The 26,873-nt window shown below is 46.9% G+C and overlaps 1 protein-coding gene across 3 annotated transcripts in view; it reads left to right on the forward strand.

The window, feature by feature from the left end:
* Positions 1-26,263, forward strand: part of DUSP27 (dual specificity phosphatase 27, atypical) — a 42,967-nt gene extending 16,704 nt beyond the window's left edge. For all 3 annotated transcript variants that reach the window (XM_032862958.1, XM_032862960.1, XM_032862959.1), the window contains 4 exons: positions 11,751-11,845; positions 15,206-15,437; positions 17,141-17,358; positions 23,386-26,263. In XM_032862958.1, the coding sequence (XP_032718849.1) occupies positions 11,751-11,845; positions 15,206-15,437; positions 17,141-17,358; positions 23,386-26,201 (3,361 nt within the window). In that variant the 3' untranslated portion in view covers positions 26,202-26,263. The remainder of the gene's footprint in view (positions 1-11,750; positions 11,846-15,205; positions 15,438-17,140; positions 17,359-23,385) is intronic.
* Positions 26,264-26,873: the final 610 nt, after the last annotated feature.

The raw sequence follows: 26,873 nt of genomic DNA on the forward strand, positions 1-26,873 counted from the left end.
TTGAGTTTGATAAGTTCATTATAGATTTTGGATACTAGCTGTTTATCTGATATGTCATTTGCAAATATCTTCCCACATTGTCAGTTGTCTTTCGGTTTTGTTGACTGTTTCCTTTACTGTGCAAAAGCTTTTGATCTTGATGAAGTTCATTTAAATAAATAGTTCATTTATGCCCTTGCTTCCCTTGCCTTTGGTGAAGTTTCTAGGAGGAAATTACTGCAGATGAGTTCAAAGAGATTGCTGCCTATATTCTCCTCAAGGATTTTGATGGATTCCTGTCTCACAGTGAGGTCTATTTTTGTGTGTGGTGTAAGGAAATAGTCCAGTTTCATTCTTCTGCATGTGGCTGTCCAGTTCTCCCAACACCATTTGTTGAACAAGGGACTGTCTTTTTTCCATTGGACATTCTTTCCTGCTTTGTCAAAATTTGGTTGACCATAGAGTTGAGGTTCCATTTCTGGGCTCTCTGTTCTGTTCCATTGATCTATGTGTCTGTTTTTGTGCCAGTACCATACTGTCTTCATGATTACAGCTTTGTAATAGAGCTTGAAGTCTGGAATTGTGATGCCACCAGCTTTGGTTTTCTTTTTCAGCATTCCTCTGCATATCAGCAATCTTTTCTGGTTCCGTATAAATTTTAGGATTATTTGTTCCATTTATTTGCAAAAAAATGATGGTATTTTGATAGGGATTGCATTAAGTGTGTAGATTGCTCTAGGTAGCATAGACATTTTCACAATATTTGTTCTTCCAATCCATGAGCATGGAATGTTTCTCCATTTCTTTGTGTCTTCCTTAATTTCTTTCATGAGTACTTTATAGTTTTCTGAGTATAGATTCTTTACCTCTTTGGCTAGGTTTATTCCTAGGTATCTTGTGCTTTTGGATTCAGTTGTAAATGGGGTTGACTCCTTAATTTCTTTTCTGTCTTTTTCTTAGTGTATAGAAATGCAACTGATTTCTGTGCATTGATTTTATATGCTGACACTTTTCTGAATTCCTGTATGAGATATAGCAGTTTTGGAGTGGAGTCTTTTGGGTTTTCCACATAAAGTATCATATCATCTGCAAAGAGTGAGAGTTTGACTTCTTTGTTGATTTGGATGCCTTTTATTTTTTTCATTGTCTGATTGCTGAGGCTAGGACTTCTTGTACTACATTGAATAGCAGTGGTGATAGTGGACAGCCCTGCCATGTTTCTGACCTTAGGGGAAAAGCTCTCAGTTTTTCCTCATTGAGAATGATATTTGCTGTGGGTTATTCATAGATGGCTTTTATGATATTGAGGTTTGTACTCTCCATCCCTACACTTTAAAGAGTTTTGATCAAGAAAAGATGCTGTACTTTGTCAAATGCTCTTTCAGCATCTACTGAAGGTTGAAGGCATCACATTGATTGATTTACGGATGTTGAACCAAACTTGCAGCCCAGGAATACATCCTACTTGGTCGTGGTGAATAATCTTTTTAATGGACTGTTGGATCCTATTGGCTAGTATTTTGGTGAGAAGTTTTACATCTGTGTTCATCAAGGATATTGGTCTGTAATTCTCCTTTTTGATGGGTCTTTGTCTGGTTTTTGGATCAAGGTAATGCTGGCCTCATAAAATGAGTTTGGAAGTTTTCCTTCCATTTCTATTGTTTTTGAACAGTTTCAGAATAGGTATTAATTCTTCTTTAAATGTTTGGTAGAATTTCCCTGGGAAGCCATCTGGACCTGAGCTCTTGTTCGGGAGATTTTTAATGACTGCTTCAATCTCCTTACTGGTTATGGGTCTGTTCAGGTTTTCTATTTCTTCCTGGTTCAGTTTTGGTAGTTTATATGTTTCTAGGAATGCATCCATTTCTTCCAGATTGTCAAATTTGCTGGCATATAGTATCTCATAATATGTTCTTAAAATTGTTTGTATTTCTTTGGTGTTGGTTGTGATCTCACCTCTTTCATTCATGATTTTATTAATTTGGGTCCCCCCCCCCCTTTTTTTTATTAGTCTGGCCAGGAGTTTATCAATCTTGTTAATTCTTTCAAAGAACCAGCTCCTGATTTTGTTGATTTGTTCTGCTGCTCTTTTGGTTTCTATTTCACTGATTTCTGCTGGGTTTAGGCTTTCTTTGCTGTTCTCTCTCCAGCTCTTTTAGGTGTAGGGTTAGGTTGTGTACTTGAGACCTTTCTTATTTCTTGTATTGCTATTTACTTTCCTCTCAGGACCACCTTTGCTGTGTCCCAAAGATTTTGAACAGTTGTGTTTTCATTTTCATTTGTCTCCATGAATTTTTGTAATTCTTCTTTAATTTCCTGGTTGACCCATTCCTTAGTAGGATGCTCTTCAGCCTCCATATATTTGAGTTCTTTCCAACTTTCCTCTTGTGGTTGGGTTCTAGTTTCAAAGCATTGTGGTCTGAAAATATGCAAGGAATGATCCCAGTCTTTAGGTACCAGTTGAGACCTGATTTGTGACCCAGGATGTGATCTATTCTGGACAATGTTCCATGTACACTAGAGAAGAATGTGTATTCTGTTGCTTTGGGATGGAATGTTCTGAATATATCTCTGACATCCATCTGGTCCAGTGTGTCTTTTAAAGCCTTTATTTCCTTATTGATATTTTGCTGAGATGATCTGTCCATTTCAATGAGGGGGGTGTCAAAGTCCCCTATTATTACTGTATTATTTGTCGATGTGTTTCTTGGATTTTGTTATTAATTGGTTTATATAATTGGCTGCTCCCATGTTAGGGGCATAGATATTTTAAATTGTTAGATCTTCTTGTTGGACAGACCCTTTAAGTATGGAATAGTGTCCTTTCTCATCTCTTATTATAGTCTTTGGCTTAAAATCTAATTGATCTGATATAAGGATTGCCACCCCAGCTTTCTTTTGATGTCCATTAGCATGGTAAATTGTTTTCCACCCCTTCACTTTCAATCTGGAGGTGTCTTAGGTTCTATAATGAGCTTCTTACAGACAGCATATTGATGGGTCATATTTTTTTATCCATTCTGATACCCTGTGTCTTTTGAATAGGGCATTTAGTCCATTTACATTCAGGGTAACTATTGAAAGATACAGATTTGGTGCCATTGTATTGCCTGTAAGGTGACTGTTACTGTATATTGTCTCTCTTCCATTCTGGTCTGTTGCTTTTGGGCTCTCTCTTTGCTCAGAGGATCCCTTCCAATATTTCCTGTGGGGCTGGTTTGGTGTTTGCAAATTCTTTTAGCTTTTGCTTGTCTTGGAAGCTTTTTATCTCTCTTTCTATTTTCAATGACAGCCTAGCTGGATATAGTATTGTTGGCTGCATATTTTTCTTGTTTAGTGCTCTGAATATATCATGCCAGTCCTTTCTGGTCTTCTAGGTCTCTGTGGATAGGTCTGCTGCCAATCTAATATTTCTACCTTTGTATGTTATGGACCTCTTGTCCCGAGCTGCTTTTAGGGTTTTCTCTTTGTCACTGAGACTTGTAAGTTTTACTATTAGATGACTGGGTGTGGACCTATTTTTATTGATTTTGAGGGGGGTTCTCTGTGTCTCCTGGATTTTGATGCTGTTACCTTTGCCAAACTAGGGAAATTCTCTGCTATAACTTGCTCCAATATACCTTCTGCCCCCCAGTCTTTCTTCTTCTGGGAGCCCAATTATTTTAATACTGTTTCGTCTTACAGTATCACTTATCTCTTGAATTCTCTTCTCGTGGTCCAGTAGTTGTCTCTCTTTTTCTCAGCTTCTTTATTCTTCATCATTTGGTCTTCTATAGCACTCATCCTCTCTTCTGCCTCATTTATCGTAGCAGTAAGAGCCTCCATTTTTAATTGTACCTCATTGATAACTTTATTTCAACTTGTTTAGATTTTAGTTCTTTTATTTCTCCAGAAAGGGTTTCTCTAGTATCTTCCAGGCCTTTTTTGAGTCCAGCTAGTACCTTGGTAATCGTCATTCTGAACTCTGTTTCTGACATCTTACTAATGTCTGTATTGATTAGGTCTCTGGCCATCAGTACTGCCTCTTGTTCTTTTTTTTGAAATGAGTTTTTCCACCTTGTCATTTTATCCAGATTTACTAGATGAATGAAAGAACAAAATACTAAAAGGGTAGCAATGACCCCAGAAAAATATACACTAACCAAATCAGAAGAGACACAAAACCTGGGGGAGAAGAAAGGAGGGGAAAAAAAATAATTAGACTGGTGAATAGAACATAGCCACAGACTTAATTTTGGGTGTATATTGGTCTGTTAGAAGAGACTGCCTCCCAAAATTTTAAAAAAGAAAAACTTACATATATACAAAAATAAGGTAAACATGACGGGATGGAATGTGACTGTAAAGTTGAAAATTTAAAAAGATTCCAAGAAAGGAATTGATATGGTAAGAAGTTGGTTGAAAAAAGAAAAAACAAAACAAAAAAAAAAAAAAAAAAAAACAGAAAGAATGTGATCAGGATGGAGCCTAGAACAAAGCCATGGTCCAGATTTAGGGTATATTTGATCTATTAGAAGAAACTGTAGCCCAAAATTTTAAAGAAAGAAAAACCTGTATGTATACAAAAAATAAGCTTAAATACAATGAAGGGATGACATATGACTATAACAATGAAAATTTTAAAAGATTTTTTAAAAGGTATTCATAAGGTAAAGTAGTTAAAAATGTTAAAATAGTAAAGAGGAAAGGTTTTTAAAAAGAATAAGAAAAAAATAAAATTTTAGAATATTTAACTTTGAGTGACTAAAGAATCTTGGGAAAAAAAGTCATAAATTCTATGTGCTGTATTCCCCTAGCTCTGAATTGGTTGGTGAACTTGGTCTTGGTTGGATGTTCTTCCTGATCTTCTGGGGTGGAGGGGGCCTGTTGCTGTGATTCTCAATGTCTTTGCCCCAGGCGGAATTCCACCACCCTTGCCAGGGGTGGGGCTAAGCAATCTGCTCCAGTTCGCACTCAGAGCTTTTGTTCCCTGAGCGCTTTCCGTAACCGCCTTGGAGGATGGGAATGAAGATGGTGGCTGCAACTTATGGGGTCCCTGCTTGAGGAGCAGTGGCCCGACTGTGCCTCAGATGACAATTTAAGGTAACCCTGAGCTGAGAGCCTACTCTCCCCGCTCCAATACCTGGGAGCTCTGCCACACTCAGGCACCCCCGGTCTTTTTGTGACCTCACAGGTCCTAAGACCACACTGTCCCTATGAGGGCTCCACCCCTGCTTAACCTCTGGAGTGACGTCCCTCAGTGGAGCAGACTTCTAAAAGTTCTGATTTTATGCTCTGCTGCTCTCTCACTTGCCGGGAGCCAACCCTCCCCTCACGGTCTATCTTCCCGTATATTGCCTCGGGTTCACTTCTCTGCACGTCCGACCTTCCCGAAAGTGGTCGTTTTCTCTTCATAGAATTGTTGCTCTTCTTCTCTTCAATCTCTTGTTGAGTTTGTAGGTGCTCAGAATGGTTTGATAACTACCTAGCCCAACTCCTGGGACCCCACAATATTTAGGTCTCCTGCTCCTTTGCCATCTTGCTCCTCCACCCTGTTTTCCTTTATTTCTTTCCAAGTTAAAATGCATTTCTTGCTTAGGCTTTTTGGATCTGAAATTGTTAAGCCTTTACAGTTTCTAGAACTCCTTGATTATGTGCTCAGGCCATCTCTTGTGACAGAATTTTCCCAGCCACCTTTGGTGAAGTTCCTTAACTATGTTGTGCTTTCCTACAGGGAGGCCTCCATGGCTGGTAACAGCAGGTGGGACTGAAATGGGGGCATGAAGTGTCAGGTCTGTGTGTCCTTGGGAAGCAGCTACTCCTAGCTACACTTTCTCTTTTCTATTTCTTTTTCCATGAAGATTTTCACAGCTTTCACAAAGCCTGACAGAAGCAGCTTGCTGTAAATCAATTTGCTTTCATTTGCTGACTTCCTCTCCTTCTTTGGAACCTGAACTTTGCCTGTGCGGTCACTTTCTCTGGAGTGAATGTACACTTAGAAGAAACTCAGAAATCTGTTCCTTTTTTGCAAAAGCCAAATCAAGATAGACACCCCCTCCTGGGCCGCTGCGTCCATTGCATTTCCAAGGGACTCCTTGAAATGAACTGATCAGCCGGCAGGGGTCTGGGTTGAAGGACCTGTTCTGTGCCTTGACAGCCTGACAATTGGTTTAAAGCAGTGGATTTCAAACTTTGGTGACTGTTATCCAGGGTAAGGCATGCCATTTACAGCTCAACTCAGAGCATACATTCAGGTTGGTATTAATAAAAAAATAGGTTTCACAAAATTATATTTATCTTAAAATGGATAGTACTGGTCTACTCTCTTTTTCTCTTTCTCTTTCTCCTTCCCTCCCCTCCCCTCTCCTCTTCCCTCCCACCCACCCATCCACCCTCCCTTCCTTCCTTCCTTCCTTTTCCAGATGCCAGGCAGGACCCATTGAATTGATTTTATGATACACTAATGGGTCACAGTCTGCAATTTTGAAAAACACAGGTTTAGAGAAAATGGCACCAGTCTCCTGCTCTTGGTTAGGAAGTCCATCAAACTCTGCTTTATTGTTTCTCTTTCAAATCACCCTCAAGGCTTTTTAGCTGCTGCTTTGTGAACCTGTGATGAGGGGTATATCGATCCTAGATTCTCTCCAACCCTGCCCATCTTTTTGAGCAGCCAGCCCTCGCTGCTTTCCAATCAGGGTGTGAGTGTCATTTCACTCTGTCTCACGTCTGCGGTAGAGGCACAGATGTGGTCATAAATCAAAACCTCTAGAGCCACAGTCTCACTGACCTTGCAAATATAAACAGGGCCAGTGGTTCAGGGTCTCTCTTTCCTTCCTCTTTTCTGCAGGCCTGCTTCTCCATGGAAAACAAAGGAGCCGCTTCTCTGTGCTTAAACTTTGTTCTCCACTGGGTCCTTTTGGGGTTCCACCCCCACACTTGACTTAGTAAACTGTATCCGTGGCAAAACAATTTAGGACTATTAGGTTTGCATGTCCTTTTCCCTTAGCAAGTGACTCATAATTTACATCCTAGACTCAACAGGATGTAATGCTGAGCTCAGTTTACTGTTGTTCACATGTTTGCCTGAGCAGCCAAGAAGAGACATGTCATGGGGCTGGAGAGAAGCTGTTCTTCACACCCTCTCTTCTCAATCATAAAACCGCCAGCTTCTGGAAAGTGTACTGGACAGAGTCTTCCAGAGTCTCCTCCTGATGGACTCCTTAGCTGAAGTTCCATCTTGACTCCCCACAAGAAGGAAGGATGTTTCTCTGTCATTTCTATTTTCAGGTTTTAATTTCAAATCCTCCCCTATCAAACTCACAGCCTCAGAGTTCGGGTACTTTAGGACAGATTCTCAGTTCCCTGTGTTTGTCATGTGAAACCAAATCCATACAATCTAAAGTCAGTGCTATTAAGGAAAATTGGCCTGATCATGGGCTTGCCGATCCTTCCAGGCGGGAATCTAGGTGAGACGGCCGGGTGGGTTCCTTCTGAGGCTTTCTGCATGCCTGACCAGTGAGGGCTCCTCCTCTGTCCCTCTTCAGGTCATGCCCATTGTTTGGAATACTGATTACAGATGTGAGAAAGCCTCAGAGCAGTGGAGGCCTGCAGAGAAACAGAAAACTGACCTGTAGGAGAGATGAGGGCATGTGCCAGGAGCGAGCCCCTCTCAGCCCCACATACCGCAGGGGTTTCTGCCAATTCCCTGGTCAGGATTTTGCTTTGATTCCACCCCCCCCAAATTCATTTTACATAATACCGACCCTTAATAAACAAAATGGTTATTTATACTAATAATAGTATAAATTTAAAAATAATAGTATAAATAATATTGTTTATAAATAAAAGAGTAAAACTCCTTAACAAATTTGTTTACTTACAAGGGTATCACTCATATTTATGTAACAGTTGAGGTTCCAGCTCTAGTTCTGTGTGACAGTCCTGGTTTCACATAGACTGCCCTGAAAGCTGGGCCCCGCTGCCCATAGGGTGACTGGGTCTGCTCTCCTTCCAGTGTTACTTTGTTGTTATCCCCCAACTGCCACACATCTGGCTCACTCGCTGCTATTGATTAGGCTCTGTGTCCTTATTAGGGAGAAGGGCGCCTTAGCATGTGCTCAAGTCTCACTTCTGAGCCCTCGGAATAGCACCGTGCCTGTTAAACTGTTGCTACTTAACAAATTTACCCCCAAACCTAATGAATTAAGGCAATGATTTTATCTCGCTCCCCTTGTTGTGGCTTAGGAATCTGGACAGGAGTCCACTGGGCAGCTTGTATGTGTGGTGTCAGCTGGGGTGGTTTGACAGCGGAAGGAGCCACGTCGAGGAGACACATCCACGTGGCCATCCATTGGCCGGGAGCTCAGCAGGAGCGGTTGACGTGGCTTTGTCAGCTCGGTGGTTCTGAGGTAGTAGGACTCCTTAGAGGAAGCTCAGGGCTTCCGATGAGAGAGGCACGAGAGCCAGACTGAGGCTCAGACTGCCACAGTGTCACTTTTACTGTAGTCTATTGATGAAAGTAGAATCAGATCAGCCAGATTCAAGGCAAGTGTGAGGAGTGTCCCAGATCCGGGGCCACCTTTAATCTACCCTAAGAAAAAATTACTAACAGTCAACACCGGCCTCCAAGATTCTGTCCACCTTGGCCTCACAAGGGCAGAGAGTGAGCATGAACAGTTAGGAGCATGGTTTCGCTTCTGGGCTTGCTGTGGTATCCAGTGAAATAATGAGCAAGTATCTGCTACTTGCTCGATACCTGTTGCTAATTGGTGAAGCTGCTGTATCAGGATGAGGCAAACCCGTACTGGGGACCAGTTCAGTCCATCAGTGAATCAGAAAATCCCGATTAAGCATTTACTGTGTGCCAGACATTGTACCCAGTGCTGGGAACATAACAGTCTTCAAAGTACCAGGCATGGTCCCTGCCTCATAGAGGGTATGGTTAAGTAGAGGAGATGAGTATTTATCAAATGATTTCATAAATAAAAGTAAAATTGCATCTGCTAGAAGCACCATAAAGGAAAGGCATATGGTGCAAGGAGAGGCAGAGATTAGGGAGAAGAGAAGACTGAACTGAGATCTCAAAGATAGGCACAGTGGGAGTGAGGGAGCATCTAGGCAGTGGAAGTAGGCTTCTGCAAAGCCCCAGGGCAGAAGGAAGCTTGGTGAGGATGGGAAGCCTTTCTAGCTTCCTAGAAAGGAGTGAACCCGAGGGAAGCCAGTATAAGCTGAGGCTGGAAAGGAGAAGGAGGACAGAGACAGCAGGGCCCTGGAGACCATTGGGTTTGCTCCCCAAGGTGATATTGGACATTTTGCCCAGTACCTGGCGTATTCCAATCATTTACGCATCCATCTGTCTGTCCACCCACCATCCATTCAGTCTGATCTCAGTCTGCCTGATCACCTTCCATGGGTTGGCGATACGGGGGTAAATAAATTGACCTAATGTGTGCCTCTGCAGAGCCCATGCCCACCCCCACCAGGTGTTCCACTCTTTACTACCTTTGCCAAATAATGAGACCTCTGCGGTTCTAACATGCAAGGATAATATCCCACTGACTTTGCCCTTAATTCACCCCCGCCCCCACCATCATACTTACTTAAGAATGCATCTTCTTGAGTACTTGGAGTACTATAGGAGTACTCCACGCTTGAATGGGAATCCAACACAACTGCTCTTGGAAATCCCTCAGGAATACCAACAATAATTCTACACGGTGCTGTCCCTTATGCTGCACTGGCAAGTCTAGCAACATTCTGGGTAGAGTCATAGGCTACTCCTTTCTTTTGGCAAAGGTATTTCTTTCTCCATAGCCTTATTAGCCCTAAGCATGCCTGTCTCCCAAGGGAGGACTCTCATGTAGATTTCTACCATGAGAAAATTGTTCTGCTAATCAATTCAACTAAACTTATTTTTGCTCAAGTTAGCTCCATTCAGTTCAGCTGGACCCAGCACAACTCAACCCCATCCATCCATGCATCTTTGTATCCAACTGTGCTTTCAATAAGTATTTTAGAAGTACTTTCCTGTGTCAAAGTCTTTGTTGGGCTTGGGGATCCACCAAACGACTCCACATCCCCTGTCTAGTCTAAATGGTATCTTGTAGTGGAGAGAAGATTGGACTTTGAGCAGGGTTGCCCTGTATTTGCCTCCTAGCCCCACCTCTTGTTTACTGCCTTGGGGAATTTTATTAGCTTGTCTGGGCCACAGTTTCCTCATTTTAAAGCGGGAATAATAATACCTACAGAGTGGGAATTTTGTTAGGATTAAATTCATAGAAGGCACTCAAGAATGGTGTCCATTCCCAACACAATGGAAGAAAATAAGCCAACAAACATCATTGGGAAGTTAGACACCACAAACCAAAAGATCCTGTGGCTTTCATAAAGATAAAATAAGTTAGTTATAAGGATCATGAAATACATGGCCTTCAGACATTTAATAGCAAAGAGACAGTAGAACAGAAGTTCCAGTCCTGGGTAAGATGGCAAACACCCATCACTCTCTCACGGATTGCCTTTGTAAAACCTGAACAGAAGGATACAGCAACTGTTTGAAGACTCTGAAAAGTAAATAGTAGCAGGCCGATTGAGAAAGACAGAATTCAAAGTTCAACCAAACCAGCAATGGGAATATCATTTTTTTTCCCCTCTAGAACACCCAGTTGTGACTCAAGACAGTGTGACAGCAATGGCAGCAACAGCCTGAGGTGCCTAAAAAATGTAATATTATTCAGTAACAAATTATTGATTAATGCAATACAACAGATGACTTATAGATTCATTTTGCTAACTGAAATAAGCCAGAACCAAAAAACTGTGGTATGATTTCATTTATATAACATTCTGGAAAAAGCCACACTGTAGGGACAGAAAACATATCAGTGATTGGCAGGGGATGAGGTTCAGGGAGGGGTTGACTATAAAGAGGTAACAGGGAGTTTGTGTGATGGGGAAAATTTTTCTTTAAGCTCTTTGGACCTAAAGGAAAGACTAAGCAAAAACAGAAAAAATAGACCCAAAGTTCACCCCAATGCCTGGAAAAGAGATGAATCCACAAAGCAGGGGGCACCCACCTTGATACTATGGTCCTATCCCTTGTTTCTTCCCCGATTCACTATGTTCTTCATATCCCTTTGGACATGTCTGTTGAATTATTTCTGGAAAATTACTTGACATTTACCTAAGTTACTTGATTGCATCCCTGGGCTCAGGCTGAACCTTGATTTCTTGTGTTCAGAATCAGGACTGTGCATCTGAGCATAGCTTCCCGTTTCCCTGTGCCAGCCCATCATTCTTAGCTCATTCTCTCTCAAACGGGGCAAGGATACGGGGCATGGAGGGAATGGTGGCAGCCCACCAGGCCACCAATCCAGCAGAACCTTAGTAACAGCATAGTTAGGGACATCCTAGAGTACTGATGACAGAGAAAGAGGGGCAAGAGGGAAAAAATTATCAACAGCACATCCAAGGGTGGGAACCCAGTAGAAGAAGGAAAATCACATCGGGGTAAGTTCTCCCCAACCACAGTTGTATGCCTTTCCCTCCACAGCCTAGACTACCGTGTCCTTAAACATCAACTCACATTAATGCTAACTCTGGTTTGAAATCGGGTGGCAGCTGACCCGCAGTGTTCAGCATTCTCCGGGTTCTTAAACTTAGGAAGGCTTTCCCTTTATCTCTCATTGTTGTCCACTGTGCCTAAAGCCAGGTCAGAGTTTCTTGTCTAAAAAGAATGCCTCCCATTCAGATGCTACCCAGAGTCCTATCACACAGATATCCTCTTCTCTTAGGTACTCGATGGTCTCAGATGCAGAAACAGAAAGCATTTTCATGGAACCCATTCATCTCTCCTCAGCTGTTGCGGCTAAGCAGATCATCAATGAAGGTAATGCCATCAGAAGGTGGGTGGGAGCAGGGAGAGTCCACGTGCATCTGGGAACCCTTGGAAAGGGCCCTTTGGAAGAGGTCAAAGTGCTTCCCAGGTGCTACCCATCCCATTAAGAGGAGCAGATCCAAAGAAGGCAGTTCTGCCACACAACTCATCATCAACCTTCATGAACCCGAGGTGGAAATTATTAGATACGAGTGTGAATAATTCTCTTGAGTTAACAGCCAGGAAGGCAGTTCCAATCTGCTCCTGTGGCCTCCCATTCCATTTTTCAGTTCATCTCAGCGATCCTGGGGTGGCTTATTCTGGACACACATACCTGAAAGCCCAAGAAATGACCAGAAGCACCCAGAGAGTTCTACTCAAAGGGATATCTAGATTTAGATCTGCATGTCCACTAGTGTTTGAAGGTGGTCTTCAATCTGAATTATGGTAGGGAAAGGTAGAGTGAGGAGAAAGGTTAATATGCACATGGTAAATTTTGGAGCAGAAAGCATGCTATGTATTTCATTCAAGGACAGTTATCCTGATTGGATGGATTTTTCTTAAATCAATTTTGGAACAAATTTCTTTTCTCCTCCCTTTGCCCTGGGGGTCTCTGCCTCTACTGTGGGCTGGGGTTGGATATAGCAGCGTTGGTAATGACACAGGCCCTGCTGAGCTTTGGGCATCACCACTGCTGGTGACCATGATCCTTTCCCTGGCTTTTAGTGGTGAGAACCACACATGCTGCCCCTTCTCCATGTATCCCAGCTCCCCTCCTCTGTCCCCAGGCCCTTTGGGTTCCCACAGGGTCCCTGAGGATACCTAGATCTCCTGTCCACCTGCTGAGGAGCCAGAAATTCCATTTGCTGCTGCTTGTGGTAGGAGCAGCCTTGGAGGCCCCATCTTCTTGAGGAACTCTCACGTTCTTTTCTGTTTTCTTTTACTGTGCTGCCCGGGGTCTCTCTTCCCTTGCTCCAAGCCAGGCGCGAGTGGCTTCACCCAGTAGATGCTCTGAATTGATCCCAGCACCTAACTCTGGAAGTTCTTTTTTCCTCCTGTGTGTTTGGGAACTTCCCTCACCTGCCAGCCTGCAACATCTCTGCTCTGTGCTTTACTCTCTGGACCCCTCTCCGTGCTTGGGTTCCTGATAAGTGAACATCTAGGACTTGTGAGAAAATCATCTTCTCTCTTTGAAACTTCACTCTCAAGCCTAGAGAGTGATAGATGTATGTCTACGGGACATTGCACACGTAGATTGAAATCTGAAACAAAGCAATGGCTTTTTTTTTTTAAAATTCTAGGTTTTATCTACTCTCCCCTTGTCTGGGGCATTAAGCCTACGTTTCCTTTTTCTTAGTGGCTGATTGGTGGTGGGGGAAGAAAAGAATATATGCCAGAGAAAGCAAAATGGATCAAGTGATATTTCAAAACATTGCCCTCCTCACCAGTGATCAGAGGAATAAAAACGTGTTTTGAAGAACCCTTCATTTTCATGGAAGTCTTCATATGCCATGCCTCTGGAAGAGCTCAGAGGGGAGATGTACAGGCTTTGTTTTCTTCTGAAGAAGCCTTAGGTAGTAGAAATAAATGGGAGGAATTGAGGCAGGGAGGGAGGTGGAGTTGAAACAGGCCAGAGAGTGGGCCAGAGACCTTGGGAAAGCAGGAATGCCAGTAGGAATGAAGGGCTGGGACATTTGTTTTTTAAACTGGAAAGGGAAAAAAATCAAGAAACAGCCAGCAATATAAATAGCGGAGGAAGACAGTGCTGTATATTTTAATGAGACATCAGGGAGTTTTACCTTTTACATGTAGTAAAGGAGAGATGTCTCAGTTAGGGAAGGGGGGGAGGGGGGATTTCACGTTTGCTAGGTAAGATCCCAGGAGAGCCCTGGGAGAAGACCCAGTGGTAGAGAGAATAGGATCGCTTCATCTATTTTTAAACAAAATAGAGCTCTGGGATTGGAGGGCTTTTTTCTTCTTTCTGCTTTTGAACCGGAGATCAGAGAACATTTAGAGCTGAGATCTGATGCAGGGATATGGGAGCCCGTCAAGTGGTTCAGAAAAGGGAAAAGAGATAGAAGAGCTGTAGGGAAATAGAGTGCTCGGTCCTGGTAGAACCCAGAACTCCCAGGACCCACAGACCTCGAGCAGCCAGCCCGGCTCACAGACACCTGTTCGTCCCGAAGGGCTGGGCCGAGTCTATTTGCCAAACGTGGCTCTGCTCTCCACCCATCAGGGAGAGAAACAGTGCCCGCAAGAGGTTATGGCCAATGCAGGCGACACTCCTTACTTTTTCCCTTCTCTCTAGTCAATATTTTTGGCTATTAAGTGGCCCAAAGGTTTTGCCCTCCACTATTCTTATATACCTTCCCAGAGAAAGAAATATCTTACTTTCCCCCCAAATTTGATCATTGGGAACAAACGTATTAGGAGAAGGAGTTAAAGGTTTACTGGAGATATGGATGCATAGATTTTGAATTCATTTGGTTTGGTTCGGTTTTTTAAGATTTTATGTACTTATTTGTCAGAGAGAGAGCACAAGCAGGGGGAGCAACAGGCAGAGGGAGAAGCAGGCTCCCCGCTAAGCAAGGACCCTGATGCGGGACTTGATCTCAGGACCCTGGGATCATGACCAGAGCTGAAATCAGACCCTTAACTGACTGAGCCACCCAGGCGTCCCTTGAATTCATTTGGAATCTGATCTTTTCCCAGCTGTTGGCAGAAAGGCCAGGAATGCTGTTTGGGGACTATCAGGGGAGTTCAAACCTTTACCCCCTGCCAGAAAGTGGGGGGCTGAGACTCACAGGTGCTTACTCCAGTGGGGAGAAGCAGACAATAAATGAAATGAACAAGTATATTAAATGTGTATGAGAAAGTGGCCTGACATAAATGCTGAAAGTTTTTACTTTTCCCAAGTTATCTGCATTCCCAATGTAAAGGAGTCAAACTAATAAAGTGAATTCTGTTGTGAAAGAATGCCATTGATTCATTTGGTAAGTGCTTCTAGTTTATATGGAGCACTGTGGGAGCTGTAGGTGTGAATCAGACCTACAACAGGTACTTAAGGATCTTGCTCTAAGAAGTTATAAGCCGGCTTTGGAAAAACGCAAGAGGGAGTAAGGGAAACCAGTGTCCCTTCACCTCCACCTCTCTACCTACACGGCTGCTGGTCCTGACCATAAGTGTCCAGACTGAGGCAGTGCCCCCCTCAGCCATCCCCCCCATCCCCCGGACTTTCATTAAGTCCTTCTTGGTATTTCACCCCATGCCCGGAGTCCTAGCAGCAGATTGGCCAAGACCAGATTCTCCTGAGGAACAGGGAGGGCCACGATATTCTTAACTCTAACAAGAGTGCTGCCTGTCCTTCTCTAGAATTCAAGCCACGGGGGAGCAGAGCTGAGGCCGAGTGTCCAGGCATGCTGGAGTCGGCCGAGCAGCTGCTGGTGGAGGACCTGTACAACCGTGTCAGGGAGAAGATGGATGACACCAGCCTGTACAACACCCCCTGTGTCCTGGATTTACAGCGGGCCTTGGTCCAAGACCGCCAGGAGGCCCCCTGGAATGAGATGGATGAAGTCTGGCCCAATGTCTTCATAGCGGAGAAGTGAGTCTGACCGTGGTGGGCCATGCCCCTCTGTCCTACCCTCTTGATGCCTGAGAGAGGTGAAACTCCCTCCTCTTTAGGCAAAGTCCCAAGAGCTCCATCCAGCAAAGTAATGCTATCTGATGGGACATTTGGAGCCAGTGATGACACTGGATTTTATATGTTATTACCAACCAATGAAAACTTTCACAATATAGTAAGGAGAAATAGGTAACAAATTATGTGTGTATATATATATATATATATATATGTATCTATATACATATATATGTATACACACATACATATATAATATGCTAGTTGAGCAATATATAGATGTGTGTATGCACTTTTGCACAGACAACAATCAGACACAAATAGGATAAAACGGTGATGATATTCTCTAGTAGATGGTTCTACAAGTGGTTTTTATTTTCTTCTTTAGGTTTCTTTAGAATTGTACAGATTTCCTAGAGTAAACATTTGTTATTTGCATAACCAGAAAAAAAATGTTATTTTTTAAAAGTTTGTGAGTGGTTTTCAAAACAAAACGTGAAACAATTCACTCATGTCCTATTCCTGGAGGATCTTGCCCGCGTATAATTGGTACCACAAGGCTAGTTTGTGAGACTGATTTTTGCTGATCCATTGGCTACTTAATGAGATATTCTCTCTGCGTAGTTACTCATACATGCAGAAGCAAAGGAGGAAATTTGGGGCCCCCATGGTGGCAGGCAGTCGGGAAGATCACTTTGGATGGTGGGGCTCATACTCCCCCGGGAGTAATGAGTTGCCCAGACCTGATTCCTGGAGCTGGGCACCAAGTCCTAAGTAATCTCCAGCTCTCTCTGTAGACCCAGAAACATTCCCATTGCACTCACCAGGGACCCCAGACACCTCCAGCTGCTGCAAAAGAAGCTCGACTTACTTTGCTGCAGCAAACAGAGCTCTCAACTAGAAACCAGAAACACCTGTCCTGGTTCAGTCTTTTTTTTTTTTCTTTCAGTCTTGGGATGTCATAAAAGCTCTCAGGTTCATTTTTATAATCTTTGAATGGGAATGAAAAGTTACCCTGCCTACCTCTTGAGTTTATTAGGGATAAAGTCAAAGAATGCATGTAATAGGACTTCGGAAAGTATGGCAGGCCGTATCAATGTGAAGCATGTCCACTTTGATTATTACTCTTGTCTGCTACTTTTGTGTCTTAATGAATGTCTATTTCCAAGGCAAAGAATTTTATTTTATTTTTTTTAATATTGTGTTTATTTATTTCACACAGAGAGATCACAAGTAGGGAGAGAGGCAGGCAGAGAGAGAAGGAGGAGGAAGTAGGCTCCCTGCCGAGCAGAGAGCCCAATGTGGGACTGGATCCCAGGACCTTGAGATCATGACCTGAGCTGAAGGCAGAGGCTTAACCCACTGAGCCACCCAGGCACCCCAAGGCAAAGAATTTTAAACCAGAGATCTCTAGACCAAAGATTTCCTGGCATATCAGTCTTGTTCTCCTCTTCATTCTACCCTCTCCTGCCCAGCTCCCTGTCCCAGCCCTCCCTGGCCCCTTTTTAGAACCACATTTGCAGTGAGCTCCAGACCCCAGACAGCAGAGAAGAAGGCACTCCCGAGCTCTGGCCTCCCAGACCCAGCCAAAGCAGGCCCCAGTGTCAGGGGTAATGGGCCTTTCTAGCTTGGACTCTGGCAGAAATTATCTCTGCCTCTCTCCCCAGGAGTGTAGCTGTGAACAAGGGAAGGCTGAAGAGGCTGGGAATTACTCACATTCTGAATGCCGCTCATGGCACCGGCGTCTACACTGGGCCCGAATTCTACACTGGCCTGGAGATTGAGTACTTGGGTGTGCAGGTGGATGACTTCCCCGAGGTGGACATCTCCCAGCACTTCCGGAAGGCTGCTGAGTTCCTTGATGAAGCCTTGTTGACCTACAGAGGTGAGGTGGGGGTGGGGGTGGGGTGGGGGTGAGGTCCTGCCTGCCCCAGGCTGCTAGAATTCCACAGGGGGAGAAGGGATTTTCTGTCTTAAGAAGGCTGTGGTCTCGTTCTAAGAAGAGGGGAAAGGAAAGGACGATCATTCATGTTTTCAGTGATTACCGAGGGCCGAACACATGCCAGGCGCTGTTTTCGGTGCTGCGGTGAGAGGTTCAGAAAAAGCTCCTGAACTTCGAATCTCGCACTACAGTGAGGGCAGAGAAAATTGCAAAGAAAACTGTCAGAGAGTGACAAGAGTGATGCAGAGACCGACTAGGGTGATGTGTTGGAGTGACCAGCTAGCCCAGTTGAGAGGTCCTCTCCAAGAAGAGGACATTTAAGCGAGTGACAAGGAGGAACTCGCCATAGAAAAATCGGAGAAAGGGCGTCCCTGGCAAGGAGACGTGCCGGCTGGCGCAGAGCTCCTACCATAGAATAAGCTCAGTGTGTGCGGGATCACGGGCTCGTGCGGGTCAGCATGGTGGCTGAGGGTTAGAGAGGCAGGGGCCCCGTCATGCAGAAAGTGGAAGGGCAAAGTGAGGTAGCTGAGCAGAGCCTTGGTCTGATCTACAGTTTAGAAAACTCTCTCTGGTCTTGGGAGACCGCGGCAGTAGGAGGGTAGGAGTGGGAGCAAGGAGAGCGGTGCTAAGGCTGTGGCTGTCATCCAGGCTGGCCCAAGATGACCCAAGACTCAGCTATAGAGTTGACAGGACACTCAGTGGAGTCAGGCTGCAGCCCATGCTCTTGGCGGCGGGGGCCGGGGGGGTGGCTGGGAGTTCAGGATCCACAGTCAGAAACCCTAGGCTTGAGTCCAGGCTTTGCTATGTGATCTCCATTCCATGGAACCCCAGGCTGTTTCTCTCTCCAGGAGAACCCCAGTTTCCTTGTATATACAACAAAGATAAAAGATATAATTTTTCTAACATCACTGTGAGGACTAACATTTTATTTTTTTTATTAAGATTTTGACAGAGAGAGAGAACGCAAGTAGGCAGAGAGGCAGGCAGAGAGGGAGGGGTATGCAGGCTCCCTGCTGAGCAGAGAGACCGATGTGGGGCTTGATCCCGGGACCCCGAGATCACAACCCCAGCCAGCCGAAGGCAGAGGCTTAACCCACTTAGCCACCCAGGTGTCCCAAGGACTCTTTTTTTTTTTTTTAAGATTTTATTTATTTATTTATTTGACAGAGATCACAAGTAGGCAGAGAGGCAGGCAGAGAGAGAGGAGGAAGCAGGCTCCCCCCTGAGCAGAGAGCCGGATGTGGGGCTCGATCCCAGGACCTGATCAGGCTCAGATCATGACCTGAGCCGAAGGCAGGGGCTTAACCCACTGAGCCACCCAGGTGCCGAGGACTAACATTTTAAAAGGCACCTAAAAGCTTACTTAGCACAGCCCCTGGCACATCTATACATGTATGCATATGTGTATATTTATAAATATATGTATGTATATCTATATATAGACTATTTTTATAGAAATATTTTAATTAAAATGAAATTTATAAATTTAGTATATATATTACATATGTATGTATATATATGAAATAGTTTTCTTCTCTTTCAATGCCTAAAAAAAGCAACAGCCCTCAGTAAGAACCCTAAGACGTACATAACATTGGATGGGGGGCAGTTCTGCTAGTGACTCACCTTAAGGACATGAGAAATACATGCAAAGATGTGCTTACAAGGGAGTCACTGTGTGATTATTATACTGTGAATGATCAGAAACACAAATGTGGATCGGTTAAGTCAATTTTGATACGGGCATAGATTAGAAAACTCGGCTGTCATTAAAAATGAAAATGGACCTTATATTTGCTACCATGAGAGGATGTTCATAATGGATTAAGTGAACAAAACTGAATGTAAAACAACATATACGGTTTGACACATTTTTATAGGGGGGAACCCTACTTTAAAAAATATATTCCTGGGGCGCCTGAGTGGCTCAGTGGGCTAAAGCCTCTGCTTTCGGCTCAGGTCATGATCCCAGGATCCTGGGATCGAGCCCCGCATCGGGCTCTCCGCTCGGCGGGGAGCCTGCTTCCTCCTCTCTCTCTGCCTGCCTCTCTGACTACTTTGTAATCTCTGTCTATCAAATAAATAAATAAAATCTAAAAAAAAAATATATATATATATATTCCTGGGGCACCTGGGTGGCGCAGTGGGTTAAAGCCTCTGCCTTCGGCTCAGGTCATGATCCCAGTGTCTTGGGATAGAGCCCCACATTGGGCTCTCTGCTCCACGGGGAGCCTGCTTCCTCCTCTCTCTCTGCCTGCCTCTCTCTGCCTACTTGTGATCTCTCTCTGTCAATAAATAAATAAAATCTTTAAAAAAAATATATATATATATATTCCTTCTGACCAACGTGACTTGAGAGTCTGCAAATGCCAGCGGGGAGGCGCGGAGGAGCCCGGGGAGATGCGGCCCTGGCGGGCAGACCGGGCGCGGCCCCGAGTATGGTGACTATACCCAGAAGTGCAGACAGTGAGGGCCACGCAGTGGGAGAACCTGCTGGGAGCGTGGAGGGAGGCGGCAGCAAAAGGCTGGGCGAACCCGACCTCTGCCCCCCGGGGCAGGGAAGGGTCTCGTCGGGGGCTCCGAGGAGGGCAGCCGCACACGGTGGCACCGTGGTGGGAAGCAGGTGCGCAGGGCGTCCTGGCGGTTGCGGTGGAGGGAGTCTGCCCCGCACACCTCCTGGCGTTTGCGTTCAGCCTTCTTTCCCTCCCTGTTCCCTGCACCCCTGCCGCACTGGCAAGGGACTTTCTCTTTACTGGGGTTGCCTCCGGGGTATTTCCTACTCCTTGTCTGATGGTTGTCACCATCCCCAGAAATGACCCAGCCCCCCGCCCCACCCGGGCTTAGTTTCTGTCATTTCCTCTGCTCTAGGATGCTTTGGAGTCAGTTCTTATGGAGGAGAAAGGCAACAGTAACACCTGGGCTGGGCGGTCTGTGTAGTAAAACAACAAAGCACAGTGGAGGAGGTTACTTACATGTTACAAATGGGGAAACTGAGACCCATGGAAGGTTTCCTGACTTTGCCACTGTGTAATAATCAAGGGTCTTTGGGTTGCTAATAAGTAGAAACTGTCTCAAGCATTAATTATAACACTACAAGAAAACATTCAAGGATGGGAATATGGTTCCAGGATCGTCTGAACGAGGACAGGACAATTTCTGGACTCTTGGTTTCCATCTTCTCTTTTTCTTTCCACCTCAGACTGTGTGCCCTCCACAGGCCTGCACGTAGACTGGCTAGCTCCCTGCCTCTGTCCCATTTCCAAATCTCCTAGAGAGAAAATCTGCTTGGCAAAGACTCTGGTCCTTTGTCTACCCTGAATTCTATACATAGTGGCAAGGTGGGGAAGGTAGGTTCTAGGCAAGTACGTCTTGTTTTTCTCACAAATGGAAAGAGGGAATGCTCTGGGGAAGACGAGAATCGTGAATTGGGAGAATACAACCCAAAAGCCAACCGTGTAGAGGCATACTGAGCTCGGAAAGAGACCTTTCTTACTCAAGCCCAGCACTCTCTCCACTAGCCATACCCTTCAAACTTAGAACAGAGGGACCACCTCTAGAGGGAACCTCCCTCCCCCATTCAGCCCTGCTGCTAATCAAAATGGTGACTGCGAATCAGGATAAGACCACTTTCCTCAAGCCATTTGACTGCTGGAAATTTTTTATCATAACCAAACAATCGTATAGATCTCCTCTGACTTGGATGTGCAAGGCGCCCCCCAGAGCTGTGCAGAGCACTGTCTGTACAGTGTCCGTGTGGCCTTGTGCCTCACAGAGGACAGACAGTTCTGTCACCTGGGGTCTGACCCCCCCCACCCTCCCCCTTGTCCTCAGGCCACCCCTGAGGCCCCACAGAGGAATCGCAGTGTGCAGAGAACACAACATGGAAAAGCATGGCACCACCAACCGCATCTCTGCCAAACTTGAGTCCAAGGAGCCTTTGCTGCCATGTCCTTGAGGCAGCTTGGCTGGTTGTGCCTGGAGTGTCCTGTTGTGAGGTGGCCCAGTAACTCCACCTCCAAAGGAAGGAAGGCAGACTTTTGCACTGACAGTACTAATTGGTAGCCAGGTCAGCCAGTTAAAGGGGGATCCTTGGTGAGGGACGGCTGAGCCCGGGGCTGGAGGTGGCAGGAGAGAGACAGCGGGTCTGTAGGTGAACCTGCAGCAGCTTTATTCTGCCACTCACCTCCCTCTGCGGCCTGCTGGCCTTTGGTGACAGTACCATCCGGCACCACTGGGCCTCAGGTCCCTCCTAATCTTGCCTTGGTCTCCAACCTTCTGGGGGACAGACAAGGTCTTCAGTGATGCAAGAGATACTAATAAAAGACACCCCCTGCCCATCCTGTATTGTCAGCTAGGACCCTCCAAAGATTTAACAAATATCCCCAAAGGTGTTTGGGGCAAATAGATTGATGGCAGCCTGGAAGAGCCTCTGTGGTTCCAAGCTGCATTGTAAACAGCCATTAGAATGAAGGTAGAGAAAGCATGTTTGTCAAGTTTATGAAGGATTCGAAGCAGAAGTGAGGCTAGGGGATAACCGATTGAGTGAATGCTACAGTCAAGACTTGGTAAAGTTTCTACTAGGCTCTAAGAACAGGTTATATTTACCAAAAACGTTAATAGGAATTTGTAAAGTTATCCTTATGTTTTAAAAATGCTACCAAAAAAAAGTGACACATGATAGAATAGCAGTTTTTTGAAAAACCTTTACAGGTTTCAGTTGATATAAAAGATAATCTGAGACCATTTTAGGATATACCCATCCACAGTGCAAGCTTAAATGGCATGAGTGAAGGCTCTGTGCCTAGAATGAGAGTGGTGAGAGGCCTCCCCGACCCTGTGTGGGTCAGTCCAAACCTGAAGTATATTTGCTCCGTCCTGATACAGACTCCTAAGGGGGGGAAAAAAAAACTAATGAAAGTTTGACTTGCAAGTTTGGCCAGTAGAGAAATGAAAAGATGTCTGAATGATCATTGAAAGACCCAGAGTAGCCAGGAAAAGGGGAAAAAAAAAAATTAATGGAGAATACGCTAGGGGTGCCTGGGTGGCTCAGTGGGTTAAAGCCTCTGCCTTCAGCTCAGGTCATGATCTCAGGGTCCTGGGATCGAGCCCCTCATCAGGCTCTCTGCTCTGCAGGGAGCCTGCTTCCTCCCCTCTCTCTCTCTGCCTGCCTCTCTGCCTACTTGTGATCTCTGTCTGTCAAATAAATAAATAAAATCTTTAGAAAAAAGAATATGTTAGTGATCCTCTAACATATTTATGTATAAAAGGTTCATACAGGTGTTTGTTATTGACCCCAGAATGTCCGAATGTCAGAAGAGGAGCATGGGTTGCTCAATACAGAAAGTTATACTTCACCCTAACATGTAAAATAAGTTTCAAAAGAGTAGATTGATCTAAATAGGGAGTGAAAGGTATGTGCGTGCGTGTGTGTGATACTGAGCTCCCCGTCTCAGGAAGCATCTAGGCTCCGCTGGATGGTGGATGGTCTACATCTAGGATGTTGTAAAGGGGACTCTCAAGTTTCCACTATGTCTGTGTGCTTTCCCCGACGGACGGTCCTGTGACTCATTCATCTTGGCCTCCTTTCTTTTCCTCTCTCTTTCCCCCTCTCCCCCATTCTTTCATTTCTCCTCCCACCGGTGCTCATGTTGATGGGAAGAAAGTAGAAATGCACTCCAGTGTTTCAAAAGTGGGGACAGTTTTGGTTCCCTTTCCCTGCCCCTCCTCCCTGCTTACGTTCAGGCAATGCGGGGGGATGCTTGCACAAGGGCAGGGTGCCTGTCAGCCCTCGCTGACACCTGCAATGGGGGCCAGTAATGCTTGTCCCTCAGGGCGCTGGAGCTCAGATGAATGCCAGAGGCAAGGAGCCGTATTGGGCCCAGCACAGCTGAACAGTACTTCGTAACAGTATTTTAAAACCGCTAAGGAAGCCATGGTACTTACCTTGTTGTCCCTTGTGCCTTCTTTCAGGGAAGGTCCTGGTCAGCAGCGAGATGGGCATCAGCCGGTCCGCCGTGCTGGTGGTGGCCTACCTGATGATCTTCCATAACATGGCCGTCCTGGAGGCCCTCATGACCGTGCGCCGGAAACGCGCCATCTACCCCAACGACGGCTTCCTGAAGCAGCTCCGGGAGCTCAACGAGAAGCTGATGGAGGAGAGGGAGGAAGACTACAGCCAGGGAGGGGGCACAGAGGAGGCCGAGGAAGGCGAGGACGCGGAGAGCATTGTTGGGGCCAGAGTGCGCGCCCTCAGCGTGCAGGAGGAGGACGACACCACCAGCCACCTGAGCGGCTCCTCCTGGGGGAAGGCCAGCCAGGCGTCCAAGCCCCTCACCCTCATTGACGAAGATGAGGAGGAGAAGCTGTACGAGGAGTGGAAGAAGGGGCAGGGCCTCCCCACAGGCAGGGTCCCCCCGGGGGGAGATGATAGGCGGTCGGCCTCCGGCCAGGGTGGGGAGGAGCCTGAAGACGAGGATGTGGACCGGATGATCCAGGAGTGGCAGAGCCAGAACGAGAGGTACCAGGCAGAAGGGCATCGGAGGTGGGGGAGGGAGGAGGAGGAGGAGGAGGAGGCAGGCGATGGCGGCTCGTTCATGAGGAGAAGACGGAGGCACACCCTGAGTGAGAGCAGCACTTCGGAGAGTGTCAGCAGCCACGACATCCGGGTCCTGAAGCAGCAGCTGGAGACCAGCCGCCAGAGCCGAGGTGGGAGAGGCCGCTCTGACTCGGTGTCCACTGAGAGCACCTGGGACGTGTGGAACCAGAGGCTGCTGGAGATTGAGAAGGAAGCCTCCCGTCGCTATCACTCCAGGAGCAAGAGGGAGGAGGTGGACGCCGGCTCGGAGGTGGGGAGCAGGGCGCGGGAGGACGACGAGGAGAGCGTGTCTTCGGAGACCAGCTCCTTCTACAACTTCTGTAGCCGGAACAAGGACAAGCTCACGGCCCTAGAAAGGTGGAAGATCAAGAGAATCCAGTTCGGATTTCACAAGAAAGAACTGGGGGCAGAAGACAGCAGCAGCGAGCAAGGTGCCGAGGAGGCAGAGAGGGAGGGGAGGAGCTCGGATGTCAACCTGACGGCCTACCAGGCCTGGAAACTGAGGCACCAGAAGAAGGTGGGCAGTGAGAACAAGGAGGAGGTCGTGGAGCTCAGCAAGGGCGAGGACTCCGCCTCAGCCAAGAAGAGGCAGCGGCGGCTGGAGCTGCTGGAGAGGAGCAGGCGGACGTTGGAGGAGAGCCAGTCCGTGGGAGGCTGGGAGGCGGACTCGCCGGCCACCGGCAGGAGCATCCCCCTGTCTGCCTTCTGGTCGGCAGCTCTGTCCGTTGGAGCTGATGACACAGCCTCCGTTCTCAGCACCCAGAGCCACAGCTCCCGCCCCTCTCAGGCTGGGAGCCATGCAGGGAGCTGCTCGGCCTCTCTCCCTGCCGCAGCACTGCCTAACCTGCCTGTGGGGCCCGGAGACACCATCTCCATCGCCAGCATTCAGAACTGGATTGCCAATGTGGTCACCGAGACTCTGGCCCAGAAGCAGAACGAGACGCTGCTGTTGTCCCGCTCCCCATCGGTGGCCAGCGTGAGGCTGGCGCCGGCAGCCACTGGCCCGGGGGATGACCAGGTCTCCCTGCTCAGTGGCTACAGTGGCTCCTCCCTGGGCAGCGGCCTGCTGCCTCAGAGCCAGCCGGGACCCAGCTCCGACACACCGGCCCTGCTGTCCTCCCACACGGCGCTGGGCTCAAGGGCCGAAGGTCTCAGGAGCCGAGTCAGGGGGACCAGCAAGCCTGTCTATAGCCTCTTTGCCGACAACGTTGACCTAAAGGAGCTTGGCCGGAAGGAGAAGGAGATGCAGATGGAACTGAGGGAGAAGATGTCCGAGTACAAGATGGAGAAGCTGGCCTCGGACAACAAGCGGAGCTCCCTTTTCAAGAAGAAGAGGGTCAAGGACGATGAGGATGATGGCGTGGGTGACGGGGAGGAGGACACGGACAGTGCCATAGGGAGCTTTCGGTATTCCTCCCGCAGTCATTCGCAGAAGCCTGAAACAGACACCTCTTCGTCCCTGGCTGTGTCGGATCGCGGTGGAAGCGCAAGCCGGGCTGGCAGAGGGACGGAAGGCAGCATTTCTCAGTGGCTCAGCAGCCTCAGGACAGAGGACAAATCTCCCCAGAGTGATTGGTCTGGAAGCTCCAGGGGGAGGTGCACCAGGTCTTCGCTGCTCCGGGAGACGGAGTCCAAGTCCTCTAGCTACAAGTTCTCCAAATCGCAGTCGGAGGAACAGGACACGTCCTCCTTCCGTGAGGCCAACGGCAACTCCGTAAGGAGCACTTCGCGGATGTCTTCCTCCTCTACCAGGGAGGGCAGAGAGATGCACAAGTTCTCCAGGTCCATGTTCAGTGAGACCTCAAGCTCCCGAGAGGAGAGCCCAGAGCCCTACTTCTTCCGCCGGACCCCCGAGCCCTCCGAAGGGGAAGAGTCCCCGGAAGCACAGCGTACAAACTGGGCCGGGCCCAGGGACTGGGAAGATGTGGAAGAGTCGTCCAACTCCGATTTTTCTGAATTCGGAGCCAAGAGGAAATTCACCCAGAGCTTCATGAGGTCTGAGGAGGAGGGAGAAAGAGAGAGGATGGAAAAGAGAGAAGAAGGGAGGTTTGCGGCAGGGCGGCGGTCCCAGTATCGGAGAAGCACTGACAGGGAGGAGGAGGAAGAAATGGACGACGAAGCCATCATTGCTGCCTGGAGACGCCGGCAGGAAGAGACCAGGACGAAGCTGCAGAGAAGGAGGGAGGAGTAACCTGCGCAAGGCGGGCCTGGGAGAGACCGAGACCTTGGGAAGAAGCCGCACAGCTTAGCACAGGGCTCAGGGCACACCTGGCCTCCGCCCATTAAGGGACAGGGATGTGGAGAGGTTCATACAGAGGGGCAGAGCCTAAATGAGAGGTACGAGGCAGCTCCGGAGGTGGAAGGAGGAGAGCCATCATGTGAGGTCTGAATGCTGGGCCAACTGACACCACATTCTGTTGCCCGATGTCCTCTTAAGGTTTGACCTTTCGCTTGTGTGTCCCATACTGTTCAGCGCTGACTGGAGAGGTGAGCTCCCCATGACACCATAGCTCGTCAGAGATTCCGGCTTACATCCAGGAAGACTGAATGCAGGACATGGTTCTGTTGGTGGAGGTTTTGTGAGACCCAGGAAATTTACTCTGTGGCAAGTCTCACCTCTCCTGGAAAAGCTGAGTTCTGATGGTTTCTTTTAAATGTTGGGGATCTCCATTAAAATGGTATGTTGTCTGACATTTCTCCTTCAGTCTGGTCGCTTTTAGCTCTTTGAACCCACCTTAAAAGACACAGATGGGTGATCATGAGCGAGCCTCACCTTGTTCCGTAAATGCTGTGCCTTCAGACAAAACTACTATCATCGCATTAAAACAGTGATCAAGTGTTTCATCTGTGACCCAGTGTAGTG

The sequence above is a fragment of the Lontra canadensis genome, unplaced genomic scaffold (genome assembly GCF_010015895.1).
Source record: "Lontra canadensis isolate GAN:19392208 unplaced genomic scaffold, GSC_riverotter_1.0 scaffold24, whole genome shotgun sequence".
NCBI classification, from domain to species: Eukaryota; Metazoa; Chordata; class Mammalia; order Carnivora; family Mustelidae; genus Lontra; species Lontra canadensis.